Source organism: Telmatherina bonti (assembly GCF_933228915.1).
Source record: "Telmatherina bonti genome assembly, chromosome: 18".
Taxonomy (NCBI): Eukaryota; Metazoa; Chordata; class Actinopteri; order Atheriniformes; family Telmatherinidae; genus Telmatherina; species Telmatherina bonti.
This window is the reverse complement of record NC_136616.1, coordinates 17,886,406-17,908,580: the sequence shown is the minus strand read 5'-3', so window position 1 is coordinate 17,908,580 and position 22,175 is coordinate 17,886,406. Positions and strand designations below refer to the sequence as shown.

At 40.5% G+C, this 22,175-nt stretch overlaps 1 protein-coding gene across 1 annotated transcript; it reads right to left on the bottom strand.

The window, feature by feature from the left end:
- Positions 1–10,477: 10,477 nt before the first annotated feature.
- On the bottom strand, positions 10,478–20,443 carry LOC306769204 (uncharacterized protein; the record flags this gene model as incomplete). Its single annotated transcript, XM_079257770.1, has 3 exons — positions 10,478–15,873; positions 19,272–20,096; positions 20,395–20,443. The coding sequence occupies 3 exons, from the start codon at positions 20,441–20,443 to the stop codon at positions 10,478–10,480; spliced, it is 6,270 nt and encodes a 2,089-aa protein (XP_079113896.1).
- Positions 20,444–22,175: the final 1,732 nt, after the last annotated feature.

Sequence of the window (22,175 nt, the reverse complement as noted above, 5' to 3'; positions counted from 1 at the left end):
TCAAGGTCACAGGGTCAGTCCTTCTTGTCATGCGGTTACCCAAGTCTTGAACTTGTCTAACACAGATGTCATTTAACTTCCAGTATTAAAGTGTTCATGAACCAGTCCCGCTTATGTAAAGAATGTTGTAGTGATCAAATCTAGACTGCAACAACATCAGAAGAAGTGGCATCGTGTTCATGGAATTGGCGCCATACTGAGTTGTCTGACTGTGTAGAGATAATAAAGGTTATCCGTGTTTGTGGGTTCAATTTTTAAAAAGTTAAATAAAAACAGAAAACATTTAAAATTTGTTCATGCTGCATAATAAAAAGTTGAGCTGAGAGAGGATTTTATTATTTGTAAAACAGATGCCCCTGTGAAACAGGTAAAATTGGATAAATTAAATATCTAAAAATATACTTTATTTTAAAACTGTAAAAACACCTTGCAGCGAGCATTTCATCTCAATTTATTCCTTCATTTTATCTCATTAACATACGCAGTTTGACACTGAAAGATGTCAAGTTTCTTAAGTTTATTCCTGCTCTTTATCATTAATCATAGCTACTGGTTTTATGTCTGTGGTTATTTACTCTCTGCAGTCTCGCCTTATAATCATGTGCATGCGTGCTTACAAAACGTGCACGTTGCCTAAGCAGCGATACAAGTTGCCTTCCAAGGCTGACTTCAGTATACACAGACAATTAATCTTTCATCTCCTCCTCACCTCCATCCAGAGCTGTGACTGCTGGCATATGAAACTTTCATAAGGGTAATGGAGATAAAACCAAAATGGAATAAATGCTTCCTCCATTCAGTTCCAGAGGAAAGCTGAAGGTAAAGAGATTTCCTAAAGGTGTTACTCGATGCCAGACAGCTTTTTGAATTAGATATTTAACTCAAATGTGCATCCTAGATGCCACCGCAGGGTATTGAGGGAAATGAATAGAAAATTCTATAGAAGCTCTTTTTAAACATGTGTGTGTGTGTGTGTGTGTGTGTGTGTGTGTGTGTGTGTGTGTGTGTGTGTGTGTGATGCTGGCGTGTGTTTCATCATGCTAACCTGCATAAACACGACCATTTGCCGTAATATTGGACAATATTTATCATCAAAAGATTAATGAAAGCAAGTTGATGAGATGTGGTCAAAGGGTTCATGCAGAGTTGTATCTGTTGAGACGAGAGGGAGGAGTGTGGGTGTGTGTGTGTGTGTGCTTATTAGTGAGTGTGCATGTGTGTTTATAATTCCCCGGTAATCTGTCTTGCAAATCTTTTTTTCTCAGACTTATATAATGTAGCTTAGATAAGGTAAACTGTTCATCCGAGCATCTGCTGTGCTAGGCTGTTGGAGTGCTTGTGTGTGTGTGTGTGTGTGTGTGTGTGAGGGGGTGGGTGCTTGTGTGTCAAGTACAAAAGAAGAGACAGCAGAAAGAGCAGAGACGGAAAACACATAGTCAAAACGTTGTGACATGATGCAAATATACTAAAATAAATGCTGCCTTTGGGTGTATGCTCATGCATGCATGGATCTGTGCAGCATGTATGTTCATATATAATGAAACATATGACGTACGGACAGGAGCTCGAGTTCACCACTAGAGGACGCGCTTCCTCTGTGAACTTTTGACCCCTGCTGCCGGGCATTCACACATGATCACATCTGTTATAATATGGTCAAGCTTTGATTAATTAGACAAATATGGTGGTATGCACTGACTCTATGACCCTTCCAAAAGAGGACATAGTCGTTGCAGGTCGATTAAAAGAGCAAAATAAACAGGCCGCGCGCAGTGATGCGAACTGACAAACGTGAAACAGAGGAGAAAGGGAAGAGGGAGATGGCAGTGTGGGTGTAGAGGGAAGGGAGGAGATGACACAGGAATGGTAATAGATTTAACTCAGACATGTTGCATTGACTGTGTGGAGCGCGTCTTTGTCACGACTGACCCCTGGAACTCTGTGTCTCTTCATCTATTATTCATTTCTACTGGACGTGCCCAGAGGTACAAAAGGTCAAGCTTTCAGGTGAAAGCAAACTTCTTTCAGCCTTGGTGCCCATAGAGGCTGTTTTTCCTTCCATACAAATATGAGACGTATTTGATGACGCACCATGATGAAGTAGTTTTTTCTTCCTAAAATGATTAGATTTAATTCGGGTTTTTGGATAAAACTTCTTTAGTGTCAACATTTTGTAACATTGTCCGGAAAGACATTTTCCTGTTGCAGCAGATGAACAAAACTTTTTAAGTAAAACCCAGTAGGTTTCCTCTTTCTTCTCACGTTTTAGACATATTTTGTTTGCCAAAACATTTAGAGTTACAAGAACTTAGGTTTTTTTTTTCTCACTGCTTCTTCCACTACGAGACGCAAACATAGGGCAGGAATAAAGGAAAATTAACACTAAATACATACAATTAACAACAATTAACAGAAAAATGCAAACAGACTTTAAATCAAAACAAGATGATGCAACAATGCAGGATAGTTTGAGAGCTTTACATGAGAGTGCTTTCACAATCCATGCTTAATTTTCACTACATATCCTAACTTTTTAGCGTTAAGTCACAGATTGGATTTCCCTTTCCTTCATGGTGACAGCCACACCCTCACCCACCTCCGCATCCCCATCCCCTCTTCCTCTGCCCCCTGATTCCCTGCTGCCATTCAGCCTTTAGGCATCTGCCACCACAGGCTGATCAGAGAACGCCCACTTAGGACCAGAATTGTTCATCATCCCCTCTTTTTCGCAACCTGACCTACAGCTGAACTCCACTCACAGCTCCGAGGAGGTCGCCGAGATGGAGAAGCTAAATGTCAAAGATGGGTTGGGTTAAGTTTAAAAAGCAGAAAGCTGGGACTTTCACATCATCTGCTTAAGCACATTACAAATGTCTTGAACTTGTGGTGCCCCCCTTTGATCTTGTAATTGGGCTAAAAAATATCTGAAGAAATTTTAGGCAATTAACATTCTCAAACAGGTCCCGGTAAGATGAAGAAGAGGAGGAGGAGGAGGAGGAGGTAAACTTTGGTCTTTGCACCAGTCATCCAGATCATGTTTACAACAGCTTGTTTGAGTCAAAGTGCAACTAAAAATATTTGTAGGATATTGCCAATGACAGCTTTTGCCTTGTGCTCATCGTAAAAAATACAATATTTTATTCATGCTGTAAGATACAGAGCATGTTGCTTTCACTGTCAAAGGTCTGTCTCTGATATCCCGCTTAATAAATAAAATCTATATGCATATTCTAACTCTGGGTGGAAGCATGTTGTCATATCAAGATGAAGTCCCGTAAGCTGAACACATGAATTGTATTTGGTGCATGATTTGAACAGTGAGAAAATAATTTTTAAAAAAAGGTGCAAATTGCTGCTGAAATCTTTCATTCTGACATATTTATGAAGGATATGCATATTAGGGCGAATCAGTGATTTCTGCACCTCCATGTTCTGATTCAACCTGTAGTTTACTAAAGTTTCCAAAATGGTAAAAGTATACATTTCACTCATTTAGCTTCTTTACTGTGTGCCACACTGGATATGACTGCCGAGAATCTGACTTCCAACATGCTTTGACAGCTGCTTGGGCAGGACTTAATCAGCCAATCATCTACACCCCTGCAAGGCTGTCAGCCAATAGGATGGCATAGAGCCCTCAGGGGGTGTGTCTCATTAGCTAGATTCCAGGACCTGGCTCTGGCCCACTGGATGCACTCAGCCAGAAAGGATGCAGTCCAGAGGGGGATTCATCATCTGCAGCATCGTCTCCTCTTCCTTGCTCCATCTATCCGCCCACTTCAGAGAAAAAAAGGGAAAGAAGTAAAGCAGAGGGGAGAAAAAAAAACTACTAAAACTGCTGAAAAACTCAAGTTTTTTTTTTTTTTTTATCATTGCAGCATTTTGTTACATTCAGCAACAACTAATAAAACAGTATTTCTGAAAAAATAACTTTGTGTATTTGATGTCTTATTTTTAATATTCTCTTTCCACAGCAGGAAAACTTTGAACCATTGTGTTTTTTCTTTCACCAAAACTACCTTGAGGTTAAAATCAAGTAAGTTTTGCTTTGATCCAGACAATTCCTGATGTATATTTTTGTGACAAAGCTTTCAATTCTTATCCAACACCACCATATAGATGTACAGTTAATAAAATATGAGCGATACATACAATGACATTTGACTCACGTTTCAAGATCAGCTAAAGTTCAAGTGTGTTTTCTCAGACGTGTGGCCCCCTCTTTACCACGGCTAGAACATCTTGTGCTTTTGTGCCTCCTTTGCACTGTGACTCTTTTGGTCGCAGGCTTCTTCTCTGGTGGGACCAAAACTGTGGAACTCGCTGCTATGGACAGGCCTCTTCAATGTCCATCTTTAAATCCCTTCTTAAGACTCATGTTTTATTTTTTTACTGGTGTTTCACCCTGTAAGAGACTTGCGTTTGTTCCTTTTATTGCAATGTCACTTTTTGCTTATGATTATTTTTCTCTTATTATTTCTTTTATGTGTTTGATTTGTATCTGACTTGATTAATTTTAATGTTTTAGTTATTTTTTGGTCAGTATTTTATTCAGTTTATAAAGTTAGTTTTATATTTAAAGTTGGCTTGGCTTGACCCGTTTTAACCATGTGTGCTTTATGTAACTAGTTGAAGCAATCCCACTAATCTACCCATTTTTTTTTTCTGGTGGTTTAGATTGAAAGTTAGAAACAAAGCAGATCTGTTCCATCAGGCTCTTTGTAAATCCTTGCCCTTGATGGGTAACCTTTGCAACCATGATTATGCCTATACCCCCTTCCACTTGCATGCTGCACTCCTGCTTATCCAGCTTCATGTAACTGTGTTAAATTCAGAAACAAGAAAAAAGATTTATAACTAAATTTTACTGTCAAAAATATGAATAACGTGTATCGATAACACAGGAATATCACCTTTAAAACCAGATTATCTGTAATTAAAGGCTTAAATCATGGCTAATGCCTAATTAAGTAAATAAAAGTACTGATTACAAGGCATTAATTGGAATTAAAAGGATATTATTGTTTAACCAGACTTTACAAAGTCCTTAAAGATAAAGTCAAAATCGATGAAAGTCTCAAGAAAGTCCAACAGTCCTAAAACCAGTAAGATCCCACTATAATCAAACCTTCAAAGTATTGGACAGAAAATCCGTGCTGTGCTTTGAGAAGTTTATTTTGTACTCGGTGGTCTGATTTGTTTTTAAAATAGCTCAGATTCTGAAAATCATCAGTGCAACTTTATTGTGATCGAATGATGAGATCCTGCAGGTTGACTGGAAACCTGCTTTTGTTCTGCTTCTGCCCAGTCTGCTTGTTGTATGTCGGGTGGTTGAGGCGTGAAATCAACTTCCTGCTGCCATGTAAGGATTTTCACCTTCATTTACATGGAAGTAAAGCAACAGATTTAGGAGAACCAGTCCTGCCAACATTCACTTATTGTATATTAGTTATCTGTTTTCTTTTCTTTTTTTTCAATTCTTATAATTTAGATTTAAAAGCTGTTATTAAATCAGTTAGATAAGAAAATAAATATATTGTCTAATATATTGTCTATGTGAGTTTTTGTGGTTATACTTTTATTCAAGTGAGCTGTTGCTTGTTTAATTATGTTTGTGTTGTTGTAAACTAACTGTATTTATTTGTTGACTTGTTTATTTGTTTTTGCTTGTTTAATGATGTTTGTGTTGTTGTAAACTAACTGTATTTATTTGTTGATTTGTCCTGGGAATGCAGATGAAAAGTAGCCGGTGGCTAGATCTGGTACAAAGCATCTTTTACCCTCTATGATCACTTTTTTTTGTTTGTGTGCTATTACAAATAAAACATTTTTTTAAAAAAAAGTGAAATAATATGTCATACTGATGCAAATAAAGAGTACATTTAACTGATTTTGAGCACCTCCAACACAACTATTATCATCCCTCCCGTTGCTTTCCTTCCTCAGAGTTGCTCTGTTTTAATGAACTTACAGTTTTGGCCTCCAAATGCGCCGTCGCAGAACATAATTTATTGTTAACCAGCCCCAGGCCGGCATGCTAATCACAGTGAGTCCAAATGAAACCTGGAGTATTAAAGCCACTTGAATATTAATGGAGGTGTTAAAGCGGAATCACATTTATTTCCTTCCTGGGTCAAGTACTGAAAAGAAAAAAAAAAGCAGAAAAGACCATTATTCAAATGAGAGTGCACAGACCTTAATAGAAATCAGCCAAAGCATTAACTTCTGTTTTAACACAGCCCAGTAATTTTGTTTCTAACATTTGTAGACATGATTGATTGTGCAGCTCTTGTCTGTTGTGGTGCATGTAAATGTGGCCCCATCCGTATTTCCCAAAAAGCCTCAATCAGCACCTTAAAAGGCTTCAAATAAAGATGAATTAGGGTTACAATGTTGCCTCAATCTGAACTAATGCCAGCTAAAACCAAAATGAGCACCCAAGAGTGGTTTCATCAGCTACTGTTTGCACCTTTCAGAATTATGATGCCAATGTAGAGCAAGAATTCAACCCTGAACTCACCGATGTAGCCGTGATTTTTGTCTCCTGAAAGGCCTTGAATGAATATATAATGCAGCATGATGGTTTTGTAGACATCTTAACTTTGGGACATTTAAACTTTTTAAAGTCTAAACTGTCATGTTAGTTTTTCCTCAAAGTTAACAAGAGAAACATGGAAATATTAATGTAAAAAAGAAATATTAACATATTCAAGCCCAGCTCCTAGAATGCCACATGAGGGCATCTTTATTATAGACTTGACCAAGTAGTTTGATGTCCTGAAACTACCCAGAAAATGAGAAAGAACAAAGGTAGGCACAAAGGTCAAATTTTGACTCCCAAGAGACGATAAACACTTTCTCCAGGTTAAAATGACTCCAGCATCTTTCGGTTTGTTCACATAAAGAAAACTTCCTGATGTACATGTCGTTTGTTTCTGCTGGTCATCCTGCAGACTTTGCCTCCATCGGGTCAGAACCAGGAAAAGTTGTTGCTTCACTTTCATGTTCAAACACTGGAAAACACATCTACATTCATCTTTTTTTTGTCAGCCTTCAAACAAACAAAAACGTTCTTACTCGTTAGGAGATACATGACTGTTCATGAGGTAAATAAAGGTGTAGAGCAACAGGATGCGTTTGGTCGGGACCGTTGCAGGTCCAAGATGGTCCAGTATGTGATCTCCCACAGCATCATTGTGACAAATTCTTTAAGCATATGTTTGTGTGCAGAAAATAAAACTATAAACTAGGTGATAATCAATGTACCTCAGTGCTGATTGGCTCATTTTCTTTCATTTAAACCAGAGGCGTCCAAAGTTCCTCCTCTAGAGCCGCTTCCCTGCAGGTTTTACATGTATCCTTGTTCCAGCACACCTGGCTTGCTTTAAATGGACCCGACAGCCAATGAATTTCTGCACAATCAGTGATTAGTTTGAGTCAGGTGTGTTGGAACAGGGATTCAGGGAAAACCTGCAGGTTTGTCATCTTTGAGGACCGGAGCTCCACACCCCTGATGTATACATTTAGCGCTAACGCTGCGTTAAGCTAATAGGCTATAAAGTATTTCGCATAAACACATCTAATGGTGCTTTTTCTATACATGGTATAATAATAAATAGTACTTTATGGCTTGTTTTAATTCATTCATTCATTTTTTAGGTTTAAGTGGACACTGCATGATGATGTGAAGACATTGGAGATCAATAACTGGACACAGAGCTGCCATAGGCTCTCAGGAACTAATAAAGTCATTATTATGTAAAGAAATGCGAAAGAAGCAGCTGCTGTATGTCCTTGATCTAATTGTCTGGCAAGAACAAGGGATGTTAGCAAATCCACATCATTTGTCAGTCAGGGGGGTAAAATATTCCTCGACTTGGTTTTACACTACAGAATGCAGCATCATGTCGATGCAGCTATGAAGTATCAGTCTGCACAATGATGGGAGAAGTTATATATATTTCTGTTAGTGTGGATGCACTGAAAAACACCTTAAAAGTAATCATTGGAGTATTCATGACTATGTTGCACAGGACATATTAAACACTGGCAGACAGATGGATGCAAATATGGCTGAATTTGTCACAGCACTTAGACTGGAAACAGACGAGCTCTGTAGGATCTGATGCTACAGAAAATATCTTCTTCAGTAATGTCTCTGTGGTTTTGACCGGTATGTTGAAGTTTCATATCAGCATCACAGAATCAGTGAGACTGGAAGATTTTGTATTCACAAACACCCTTTTTCATGAAGCTAAAATAGTTTGGTTCGTTCAGCCATCATAACAGTAGCTTTAGGACAAAAATCAAAGTTTTTTGAAAAGCCTGACAGTCATATGAATGACGGGCAACGTGAACAGAAAGAAAAAAGGAGAAAAATCTTGTTCCATTCTGGGGTGCTGACATGCCATTTTCACACATTTCTTCTTCCACCATGTTTTATAGTGTTAAAAGGGTGTTAAGAGGTCATGTAGATTTCAACCATAACATTTAAAGGTCATTATGTGTCAGTCTATCTATCTATCTATCTATCTATCTATCTATCTATCTATCTATCTATCTATCTATCTATCTATCTATCTATCTATCTATCTATCTATCTATCTATCTATCTATCTATCTATATCTATCTATCTATCTATCTATCTATCTATCTATCTATCTATTTATCTATCTATCTATGTATTGATTGTATAAAGTCGAAGGATTTAGAAATGAAAAAGATCATTGCTTGTGGGAAATTATGGCAAACCTTGTGTCGGAGATCTGAACACATTATGCTAAGTGTGTGAAAATTATGTCTGAATCAACTGCAATTTACCAACGTTTTTTTTGTGTAAATGTTAGCCCAGATGCATTGAAAACAGAACTATCCTGCAGAGATGATCAAAGAAGCAAAAGATCCATCATGACAGAACACCCTCTCATCTCGCCTCTAAAGGCGGTTCACATTGAATGGACAGATTATAGAGGGGAAAAAAACCCACTGTTGCCATGTTAGATTCAGACCAGCACTCACACTCCATAATTATTAGCCTGATGATTGCACACAAATGTTTTTGGATGTTGTATCTGGCTCCACAGTTGATGGAAGTTGTTGTGTGTATCTAGCCACGTTTTCCTGGCTGTCAAAAATTGCATTCTGAGAAAGCCTTGCTCCTCTCATCAAGACTCATAATTTACTTGTCAAAGCAGGGGTCCTCTCAGTGTGCGGGAGGCTCCCTGGGGTTATAATTGCGAGACGGTTTCACGTGAAATGCCTCAAGTCAAGATGAAGTATGGGTCTGCTACTCATGCTTTGTGTACTCGTAAAACTAACCATTACACAAAAACCCCCCCTCACCACATAAATGAAAACTAAAAATCATTTATATATATATATATATATATATATATATATATATATATTTATATATATACTTTAGTGTTATTTTGAGTGGTTGTGTTATACTTTCACCAACAAGTTCTCTTCATTTGTGACTTTCAGCAGCAATACCTTTGCCGAATGGGGGGCAAGCTTTACACGACACAAGATCTCCATCTTGTGGAGAAAAGCATCAATACTACAGCCGTGGGTACTGAGGTCAGATGAGGCTTGTCTGAAGACTCATGCTGATTTGCAGCTTATTCAGGATTTTCTTTGAGTAATGAATGAAACTTTAATCAATCATTCAGTATGCAAGATGTCACTTATGTGTACTTCAGTGGATTTTATTTTTGTATAAATCTTTCCTCCACTACATTTACTTCACAGTTTTGCATGAACAATTTTAAGTTTATAATTTAAAACTACAAGGCAAGGTTATACTTGAAGGTTTTGGCTTGTGACTTCATCTGAAGATCTATGTTAACTGTAGCTCTGCTGGACTCCCACAGAAGCAGAAAAACAATACACAGATATCAGGAATTAAGAGAGAACTTTTACCTTTATATAATTTTATTTATATATATTCATATAAACACACACAAAAACAACAGTTTTCGATGTAACCTTCAGGCCAAAAAACACAGGAGTTCCCAACAGGTTTTGCAAGATATCAAAGTTAGATCTAGATCTTGGCATAACTCTGGATACTACAATCCAGAACAGTAGAAAATAGGGGATCTTGGGAATTTTGCATCACTAGAGGAGAACGAATTATAACATAAACATGCAAGAAACACCAGAATATAGCCAAGACACTGTGAATTCATTATAAGTGAATCTAGGAATCTAATAGTGTATCCATATAAAATGAATGTAGGGCTATGAAAGGGTGGACAATATGAGAGGAAATGAGCTGCTTGGTGGAGGTCTGCGCTCTCTGAACGATTTTCTAGTTAAATCATGAAACAAAAGCAAATTTCCAAAACGATAAGTTGCTTCATACGGGTTAAAATGTTTCAATAACTAAGCAATGATCAAATGAATAAGGTAAGATAAGAATCCTCTTGTTTCCACGGTGAACTGGATTTGAACGTAGATCCACATAAAGATTTACTTCCTGCTGTTCAGAGAAACTATTTCCTCCATCTTCTCAAATAAACCTTCAATCATGGAGTTGTTTTTTTTGCTGGTCAGCACATGATACCTGCCTCCGCATCGCTCTACGAGCCCCAACAGCTCCCCGTTTCTCAATATGTGCTGCTCTGGGCTCTCTCCTAAAATTTCGCCCCACGTGAAAATCACCAACGTGCGCCTCCAACAATCCTCCCCAAGCAAACTCATGTGCTCCTCCACGGCTCTTCGGTACTTCTGCGTACAAGTCAAGAAGGCAGGGATGAGCAAGAGGACGATGTTGGCGTCTGGGAGACACCAGGAGATGCTGTCCAGAATGCTTCTTCGTTGTGACGCTCCAGCTGGATCAGGCCCGTCTCGCCACCTCAGGCCGAGTGGTTCCGCGACAGCGAGGCATCTCCCGGCTATCTGACCTCTCCACGACCTGAAACTAGACCTGTCGAATTTGGGCGCTTCTCCACCAAGGATGGTAAGTCCGGCAGGGGAGCGAGAGGACCATGATTCCCCTAAAACAATCACTCTCATATCCAGCCCAGATTGGTGTCTGTTGTTTGATGTTCCGGGACTCTGAGATAGCCTCTCTCTTGTTTCTCTTCCTCTCATCTCGTTTCTTAAAGGCAGCTCCGTTTCTTTTAGTGTTTCAAGGCGGTAACTGTTGCTCTTCGCAGCTGACAAAGCAGTTTTCACCCCCTGATCCTGCCAGTCTTTTCCACATTCTTCTCCTTCTGACTCTTTTCCTCTTTCCTTTTCCCTTCGCTCTCTGACCTCTGGACGCATCAAAGAGAAGTTATCTTCTGAGTCGTCAACGGCAGCTGAAAGATGGACGGAGTTCTCCTCATCGGCGTCAGCGTCAGTCCCATTCCTTTGCTGTCTTCTGTGCAACTCTTCCTCCCGCTCTTTAAGGTTCTGCTCCCATTTGCTCATTTTGTTCAGAGACTCCTTTAATGTTTTCTCCTTGGTGTGAAGTTCCTCCTTGAGCGACGCCAAGTCTCGCCGCATCTCGTCCAGCTCCTGCGTTGTGAAGTGAACGTGTTCGTTTTGCATCTGCAGCTCTGACTTCCAGTGAAGCAACTCCTGCTCTTCGTTTTTTAAGTAGTGCTCCCTATCCTTCAGCTCTTTCCCTTGGTCTTTCAGTCCCTTCACCTTTTTCTGGAGGTCTTGACCGTGGCAGCTCAGCTCTCTCTGTTTGCCCTCCAAAGCTTGAAGCAAGGCCTCCAGCTCGCTCTCCTTTCTCTTGATATTCTCTGCTTTTACGTTGACGTCCTGCTCTCTCTTGTCTTTTTCTTCTAGCGCTTTTTGTCTACGCGCTAGTCTGTCTTGGAGCTTTTGAAGCTCTTTTTCTTTACTTTGCAACTTTACATCCATTTCAATGAGTTCCTCCTCTTTTGCGTCGAGGTCTTGTTGTCTTTTGCTCAGCTTCGCCTCATCTTCGCTCAGAGCCTCTTCTCGGTCTCCTACAGCCTTTAGTCTTTCTACGAACCTCTCATTAATCTCCTCCGCCTTCAACCTTTGCTCCTTTTCTTTCTCCATCAGCTGATCTCTTAACTCATTCATTTGCATCTCTCTCTCACCTTCTCTCAGGATCATGCGTTCTATCTCTGCTTGTAGTTTGTCGATGGTTTCTTTCGATGCCCTGACCTCTGAGTCTCTTTCCTCAACAGCAGCTTCGATGCTTTTTACTCTCTCTTCACATTCTCTTCGATGTTCCCTGTTTTTTTCTTCGCTCTCTTTCTTCAGTTCCTCAAACTTTACTCTGAAATTTTCCGCCTCTTTTCGTAGCTTTTGGTTTTGCTCCTGCAGTTCTTTGACCACCTTTTGACTTTCCTCATATTGTTCAGCGACGACCAAAACGCTTTGCCGGCTCTCTTCCTCTGAGCGTCTCACGTCAGCGTCTCTGTCTTTGGCAATTGCCTCTATGTCCTCGTTTTTTCTCGCGATCTCCTTCTCGTACTCCTGAATCATGCTCGTCATTTCCTTCTCCATCTTGTTGGTGAGCTCCTTCAGCTCCGACTTTGTTTGCTCGATGGTGAGTCTCAGTTGGACGACTTCTTTCTCGTTGTCTCTGTCTCGCCGCAGCAGACGCTCTTCTTTCTCCTGCAGTGTTTCTGCATGTTTCTTCTCTTGGTCTTCGTGGCGTTGCTGCATCTCAGTAATACGGATGCTTTTCTTTTCATTGCTTTCTTTCAGCTCTTCTATTTCTGCCTTGTAGTTTGCACACAGCCTGTTAGCCTCCTCAATCTCGCCGTCTCTCTCTGAAAGAAGACGTTGTACATGTGTTATTTCTTTGCTTTTTTTGTCAATGCTTTCTATCAGCTTGTTCATTTCGTTGGCGTCTCTCTCCTCTTTCCTCCTCAGCTCTTCTCTCCATTTTGTCTCCCTGGAGTCCACCTGCTGCTTGATACCTTCAATCTCGGCTTCCTTCTCTTTCACTTTTCTCTCCATGTCGTTTAACAGCTGTTGTCGCAACTCCTCCGTCTTTCTCTCTGCGTCCTGTAGCCGTCGTTCTGCCTCTTTCTTTTGGTTCAGAATGATTTCTCCTCGCTCTTCCTCTTTCCTCTGCAGGATTTCCTCGACATCCTTTATGTGCTGCTTTAACTTTTCCATTTCTCTGCAGTTTTCTGCCACGACATGCTGCATCTGGTTCTTGCAGTTCAACTTGTCTCTTTGGTTTTCCTCTTTGCACTGCTGCAGCTGTTGCCGGAGCTCCTTTAACTCCTCTTTTGTTGCTTTCAATTCTTTTTCTTTCTCTTCCAATTTATCATTCAAGTCTTTCTTCTCACCTAAGTAAACCTTTTCCTTCTCTCTCTCGTATCTCAGCTCTTCTCTCAACTCATTTATATTTGATCTCATCGTCTCACTTTCTTTTTTTGTTTCTTTTAAATGTTGCTCCATTGTTTTAATCTCATTCAAGTAATCTTTGTGTGTTTCTTCCTTTTGTTGCACTTGTTCCTTCAGCTCTGCGATGCTAAGCTTCATCTCCTCCATCTCCCTCTCTTTTTCCTCCATCTTTTGTTTAGTCTCATTCTCCCATTGTACTTTCTCTTTCTCCATGTCCTCAGTTTTAGTCTTAAGCTCACATTTTAACTCCTGCATCTCCATGTCTTGCTGCTGCCGCAGTCTTCGCACCATGTTTGTCTGTTGTAGTTTGATCTCTTCTATTTCAGCAGCATGTTCTTCTTCCAAGTCTCTTATCTGTCTTTGTTTTTCCTGTAGTTGTCGGTCCTTTTCTTTGGCAAACCTTTGTTTCAGTTCTTCTATCTCTCCTTGTCTTTCTTTCTGTAAGTTGCTCACTGTTTCGGTGAACTGCTGTTGGATCTTTTCAACATCCTCCTTCTTTTGTTTCACTATTTTATCAATTTCCTCCTGGTGCTCGGCTTTCCTCGCCTCCATCAGTTTTACCATTTCATTCATTTTTACTGCCGTCTCTTCCTGATGCTTCACTTTTAAACCCTCAATTTCTCCCTCTGCCTGTTGAATCTTTTGCTCCATGTCCTTTACGTGATTCAGATGAATCATCTCCTTCTCTTTTTCAGTTTCCTGCATTTTTTCCTCCATTAGAGCGAGGTATGTCTTTTCCAACCCTACCATTTCTCTCTTCTTTGCCTCCAGATGTTGTTTGTTTTCTCTTACAAACTGTTCTTTCAGCTCTGCGATCTCCCCTTGCTGTCTGCTCTGCATGCTCTTTATTTCATTGTCACAGTGTTGTTGGATTCTTTCCCGTTCTTTTTCTTTTTCTTTCAACTTTTCCTCGGTTTCTTGTTGCATTTCCATCGTTTTTCTTGCCATCTCCTCTCGATGATGCTGTTTCAGATCGTTTATCTGGCTTTCTTTCTCTTGCTTTTGTCTCTCAATTTCCTCCTGATGTTGTTGTTTCATCTCTTCTACTTTTCTCTCCATGTCTTTTTCCCATTGTTTTACATCGCTGAGAATCTTCTGATTTTCCTCTAAAGTTTTTCTTTTCAGTTCTTCCTGCTGGTTGTCCTTTTCAAGTAGTTTCATTTCCATCTCTTTTCTTGTTTTTTCCTCCCTCTCTGCAAACTCTCTGTTCTTTTCTTGCTCTTTTCTCTCCAGAGAATCCTCACTTTGTCTTTTAATCTGCTCTATTTCTACATTTAAAGATTCAACCTTTCTGATCCAGTCTGTTTTATCTCTCTGGAGCATCTCTACAGTTTTTTCCATCATCTCTTTGTGTTTTATCCATCCTTGTTTTTCTGCTTCAAGGCCGTCCTCTCTCCGTTTTCTCTTGTGTTCAAGTTCTACGAAGACTCGTTCGAGATCAAGAAGTTTCATCTGCTGCTCGTCAGTTCTTTCTTTCAGCTCCTCGATCTCTCTCTCTTTTAGCTCGAGGGTCAGCGTCGCCTCCTGCCTTTCTTTTTCACTTTGGTTTAGCAGCACACGAACTCGCTCATTTTCTACACTCAAATCCTGAATTTCTCTCTCTCTGTCTTCTGTCAGCCACTGAATCCTCTCCTCTAGCTCGCCAATATCATGTCTTGCTTCTCCAATCTTCTTGTCCTCCTCCTCCTCTTCTTCCTTTTGAACGTCAGCTTTCCCCGGCGACTTCACCTTCCTCTTCCTGTCAAAAAACCATCGGATGCTCTTCACCTCCCTCTCTCTCATCTTCTTCAGCTCTCCCTCCTGGCGCTGCATCTTATCGGCCATCTCTTTCAGACGCAGGTTGAACCTTTCGTTCCTTTGCCGGCTCAGATCTCTAACTTCTTGAACCAAGCTGGAGAAAGCCTCACACCGGTTCATCGTCGCCATCTTTTCAACTTTCTCCAGCAGCTCTGTGACCTTGGTGGAGCCTCCTCTTCCTCCTCCGTCTCCACCGCAGATGACGTGGTATCTGCCCCTGCACTTCTCCAGCAACGACTGCAGGTCTCTGCCTCCGCTCCGGATGTGCTGCTCGATGTCCACCCCTTCTCGAAGCTGATCACCATGGGTGAAAAGTAAGATAGTATGTCTCCACACGCCCTCCCCCAGAAGCTCAAGATGCTCCCTCACGTGTCCTGCCCTCACCAGAGTGTCCACCCTCAGAGTCAATAGAAAGGCATGCGGCCCAGGAGGGCACAAAGCTACACTGCAGATAATCTCTCTCTTCACCCTCTCTGGTGTAACGCCATCCACACCTGCCTCCCAGCCTGGCGTGTCCACCACGGTGACTAGCCGCATGGCCACGTCTGCCTGCTGACGTATGCACTCCTCTGTTACAGCCCCTGCTTGGAAGAAGCCAGTTTTTCCGAGGATGACATTCCCCGCAGAACTCTTTCCAGTTTCACGCTCTCCCAGGAGAACCAGTCTGACTTCAGGAAGCCGCCGAGGAGCCTTGGAGAATGACTGATGTGCATCCAGCTCAGAACCCTGGGGTCCATCATCTGGGAAGAACGAGGATATAAATCAGTGTTAAGCATCATAACTCCAGTTTTTTAAGTATACTTCACTACTACATCTCTAAACTACTTCAGCCCACAGCAGTATTAAAATATTACAGATAAAAGGATCATTAATTAATGGTCATCGCCAAGTTATAGTCTCACCTCTTCCTGAAGAGACATAAACCACTGTGGTCATGTTTTCTGCTGATGTTAATCTATTATTATACAAAAGCTGAATCCACATTTTAATGTAATGTCTAAATGTACCAAAACATTAACAAATTTATGACCAGGATCATTTTGATTTGACTCTTCAGCCCCACAGTTACGCAGTAAATCCTCCAGGAGATGCAGTTCACACTCTGAGGTAATGAAATATGCAAAAAGGTGCATCCTTTGTTTAAAGACAACTCAAAGTCAAAATGGTTTCTGCATCTCAGCCTAACACACACTGTCTGGTTCCAGAAACTGTAAAATCTGTCTGCCATCACTACTCCTTCTCCGCTGGTGCACTTAGCATCTCCTGCTTACTGGCCCCAACACTGCATCTCCCAGGATTCATTTGTTCATGCAATTATGGACTGCACCTGTGTATCCCTGCATTTAATCCCTGTCTTCATACAGCGTCCCCTTGTAGTCTTGTTGGTCTTATGCCAAGTCTTTACGTTTCACCATTTACGTTTTAAGTGTGTCTCTATGCGTATACTCTGGTGAACTATACTGAACCCTTTTTACATTACATTAACCCTTTTTACAAACAAAAGAAAAGGAGAAAGAATGTTGTTCTTTTATATTTGCAAATTTCAGAGGAACTCAGAAGGATCTTTTTGAAACAAAGCATCTCAAGACATTTCAAGCTAAACTGTCTCCAAATATAAGCTGACTGGCATCATGTTTGCAAGGGGTGTCCAAAATGTGTCCTGCTGTCCTGCAGGTTTTAGATGTTTTCCTGATACAACTGCAGTTCTGGCCAATCAGGTTGACCTGTTAATTTGATTCAGGTCTGCAGCAGCAAGAAACAACTAAAACTTGCAGGACTGCAGCTTTTGAGCAGTTATTTTAGACAGCCTGTATGCAGCACAGCAAGCAGTGCTCAGATCTTTACATAGAGAAACCAACTACCACATAATAAACACATAGCACAAGATGTGTGACTCAGCTGTGCAGGACAAGATTCAGCGTCTATCTGGCCGCTCCTGCAGGGTAAATGTAACTCTTTTGAAGATAGTCATGTGCACATTTTGGGCAGAGAAGTCAGCTTCAGAGAGGCACCAATGAAGGCATCTATATTAAACTGGAGACCGTCATAAGTGGTGGTCTGATAGTTTATTTCCCAGCAACTGTAATGCAGCCTTGACTGGAGGTTTTAGTTCACACATTGGATCTTGTGATCAAAACACCTTGATTGCACAGATAAACACTTCAGAGATGAAAACGACTTGAACAGCCAATTATATGAGTTACTGACACCATGTGACCTGAGCAGATCTTATGTGTGAATGTCTAAAATTGATACTAAAATTGATGTGCCTTGTACTGAAAAACATCCAATTTGAAAGTTTTGCGTTGTTGTAGTATCAACATCACTAACAGTTACGAGTAAAAAAAAAAAAAAAAAACTGTTTAAATAGTGAGATGCTTAGTATAGCTTTTATTTTTTTAGATTATACTTTAGCCTGTTGATTCAAAAAGATTATACCATGGTCAGTGATAATTCAAATGCCAACTGGCTGCATTGTTTTTATAAATATGCACACATAGTTTGGCGAGTCAAATTACTGTATAATCTCTCCGCAACAGGCATCACCATAGCAATGCATTAATCAACTGATTTAGATCAGCTGGCAGAGAGCAGAGGCACACAGCAGAGGCAGATGGCTGCCTGTCCTTGAGCCGGGTTCTACCAGAGGTTTCCTTCCTGTTAGAAGGGAGTTTTTTCCTTCCCACTGTCGCCAGTGTGCTTGCTCAGGATGGGAGATTGAGTTGGACCCTCCAACTCGATCTGTTGGTTTCCTTATATAGGCTGTTATGAGTTGGCTTTCATTATGAGTTTTTTTTTTTCCTGTCTGTAAAGCGTTTTGAGATGGCATTGCCATGATTTGACTATATATATGATTATAAATAAAGTTGAATTGAATTTAATTGAATTAAATGAGAAAAACTCTCTGTATAGCTTGACAACGGTTGCTAAGCATAAAAAGTACATCGAGGCTAACATGAAATAGTTCCCATACTTATTTAGCAAGTTTTGTAAAAGAGAAATAAACATTTGTTCTAAAGTTTTTACTGGATGGGTGGGTACCCGGTGGGACCATTATAGCAGCGTAATAAACAACTCAGATCTGTGCATTACACGGTTATAATGCACTCCACTGTGCATCATTGTGTCCTAGACACTTCGTTGTGCATTATAATTGTGTAATGCACGGCTCCTCAATGTTTAATCCTCATGTTTTTCATTCTATAGTATGAGTGTTTCACTATCTGAATCCTCAGAGTGTCTATAGATCCCAATATTCATCAGTTTGTTCGCACAGCTGTCTGAATACAAAGACGTTTCCTTGGAGGGTTGGGCTCTTTTTACACCATAATGGTTCCTTGCAAAATTCAAACCTTTTTCTTGGTATATTAAAAATATAAAAGAAAAGAATTTACAAAACAACATAATGACAACCATCTCTGTGCAGAGGAAAATGCAAATAGGACTACAAAAGATGTAGTGTATGCCACACCCCTAGTGGGCAGTGAAGCTTTCTAACAACACACCCCAGTTTCTGTTGCTTTCTCATAAGTCTGGGAAACAAAACAACAGAAGTGCTGCTTGCCAGTCATTAGTTAACTGGGCCATATAACCTTTTTGTCTTTACAATCAGCTTAAATTTTCTACAGGATTTGCTTCAATAGACCCAAGAAGATGCAACAGCACAAACGTAACATGGAGCTCCACCACTGTTGTTATGCTTTTCAAAGGTTAAGTTGTCGTCAACATCCCACAAAGACTCCAGTTAACACACTGAGAGGATTTGCCTTGCATTACAAGAACATTTCACTCTGAAGGCTGCTGTCAAACCCTTGTGGTTTTATCCACCCAAAACCGTGTTACTGTGTAAACAAGATGCCTGAACACAACCGAACTGCGTTTTACTGTCTCAGTGTTGTGGTGTACACAGGATCTTAAAAGGAATAGCTAAGGGGTTTTGGGACTAGTGGACAAATGCCATTCAAGTTTCATTCATTTAATTTGGCATGAAAACAAATAAAACATTGATTTATGTTGTGCTTTCCAATGCGGCTGCCTTCAGCATGCATTTTTTTCTTTTCATAAGGTTATTACAAAATTATACAATAAGGGAGTTATATTATATACACATATATTAAATTTAATAAGAGGGACTCACTCGTAAGAGCAGCTTTGATGGTTCCTCTCTGCATCTGTGCCTCCATCTGCCTCTGTTTCTTCCTCCTCTCTCTGGCTCTCCTCCTTCCATCTGCCTCCAGACCCAACAGGACGCTACTATCCAGTCTTAAATGACTGTTTCCATCCTTCTTTCCATTCACCATCTCCTCCAGCTTCCTTATGAGCTCTCTAACCTGTGTCCCATCTCCTTTGCTGCGGTTGTTCACGACATGGTATCTGTTCCCACACTTCTGGACGAGTGTCTGGAGTCCCAATCCGCTTGCCAGGATTCGCTGTTCCATGTTTCCCAGTCCCAGTTCATCTCCCCTGGTAAACAGCACCAAGGTATGCTCCCATACTTCTTTTCCCAGTGGCTCCAGATGCTCTTCTATCTCCCTGATGTAGCTGTCTGTGACAGAAGCACAGGACCGTACCACCAGCAGCACCGCATGAGGCCCTGGAGGGCAAAGAGACACACTACGGAGAGTCTCTCTTCTCACCCAGTTGGGGGTGCTGTTAAGTGGGTAGTACCATTCCCACCCAGGTGTGTCCACCACTGTGACTTTTCTTCCTGAGACATCAGCTCGCCTTTTCACACACTCCTCGGTGGGCTTCCCGCTCTCAAACCCTCCTGTTCCTCCCAGTATTGTGTTGCCTGCTGCGCTTTTGCCGGTTCCTTTCCTGCCCAGTAGGACCAGTCTAAGTTCTGTAAGGGCAGGCAGGATGCTGGGGGAGGAAGGAGGTCGTTTTGAGTCCATGATGGCCTGCAGGCTCTCATCTGTGAAGAAAGGAAGAAGTACTTCTTCAGTGCATCGTACCGGATGAGCTGAATGAAAAGAAAAACAACAAAAACACAAATGTGACAAAAGTCATTTATCTGTTCACCAGTTTTTGTATTTCACTAAAATCATCATTTAAAATCTCTATTTTGCTGCAATTAAATGTTAACACACAAAATAACACCTACAGCAGTTCTGTAAGACTTCATGAAAAGATGTAACATGTTTGAATTAGATTATTTAGCGTTAAACTGTATGTCCAGTCAGAAAACAACACCGAAATCTCATTTAAACTAACATGTCTCTGTACAAACTTTCTGCAGACACCGTTTGTACTAAACTTACCACCATTTGTGTCTGTGGCCGGATCGCCGTTGTCATCTGACGTGTCCATCACTTCTCCTTCCACTTCGTTCCTCTTAATCTTCTTCCTCTTTATTCAGTTCCTGTGTGTCTTTTAAAGGAAGCCTTTCATCGAGGTCGTTGCAACAGAAAACGCACTACTCTTTAACTGACTTAAAATAGAGACGTGTGCAGCTCAAACTGAACGCAGAAAGTTGCAGACTTGCTCTGTCATGTGACTTGCGTGTGGTTTCTTAGCATGCTCTCATTCAATTTGACAGGAAGTCAAAGGTGGCACGCAAGAGCTTTTATGAAACGGTTTAATATGCTTGCAAAGCACATGCTTTCAAAACACCCTGCAGTACATATGCATGGAAAGCACAGTCACAAAATTAATCTGTGTATGCACAAGGTACACATACATGCAGGTATTGCTGTACGTTCACATGCATGTCTTAATGTGAAGACTCCATACTTGTTACCTACCTACTAGTGCTGTCCTGTGGTGAATGTGGAACTTCTGTTTCCTCTACTCACGAGCAGGGCTTCACCTACAAACAGCTATGAGAGCGCAAAGCCTTTTGTTTTAAGAATACATGTCCAACCGGAAAAAAATCAAGCAAACTTAAAAATATACCACATAGAAAAAAAGTTTAAACTAAATCATGGATTAAATACAGCAAGTGTAGATACTGGCTGATCAACGTTTCATACAACTAAACATGTGAAAGACTCACAAATGAGAAAGATAATATTTCTGAATATAGTTCAGCATCACTGAACTTTGCCAGATTTTTTAGAGGTGCCCCCTAAAAACTAAGCTAATTCTACATCCATCTTGCGTCCTATCTCTTCTCTGAGTTCTCTACAGGCAGTAAAAGTCAACCTAATGTAGTTTCTGGTCTTCTCTCTTGTTCTGTCTTTTCTGTCTCATATTCTTTTTCTCTCTTCCTTCAGTACTATCCTCTTACATTTCTTAAATCGGTCAGTACGGTGATATCCAGTTGCGGATATGTGACACAGTGGCATAAAGTAAAATGCTACTGGGAACTGATGCACCATCCCATCCCATTGTTGGGACACAGCCAAGCAACAACAGCTCCAGGAATGTACATAATATATGTCACTGTGGCATCCAAACAGAAAAACATGTTTTTACGGTCAGAAAGTTACATAGTTCTCATTTAAAATACACCGATGTTCCTAATTATTTTGTCACAGATACTCTCACCCAACCTGTCATGATGACTTTCCCCTATGAACTGCGATACAAATATTAACTTTCCTTCTAGATCATAGAAAATGCAGCTGAAATGTAAATGTATTCTATTCTAATCTACAGTCATTTAGCTTTTATCCAAAGCGACTTACATTTGAGTGAGAACAACACCAGCTAGTGGACTGTCCAGTTGGAGGCAGATCCTTCCATGAAGTGCTATATGCTTTTTGGTTGTTTGTTTGTTTGTTTGTTTACTCCCTTCCCACCCCATAACATCACCCATGTTATAATACAAAGAATTAATACCATAAAGTTTGTTGCAAAGAACTGGGCTAAGTTCTCAAACTTTCCAATAAATATAGCTATACTAAGTGTTGAAGTGCTTCTTGAAGAGCCCCATCATACATTTAGTAAGTATTACACTTTTGCTCTTATCAGACTATGTTCACTATATGAAATTACGGCAAATTACTACATGAAATATTCAGATTTTTCATGGCATCTGGATAAGATCCATGTTCTCGTAAAGGCCATGACATGCAATCAGTGAATTATTTACAGTGAT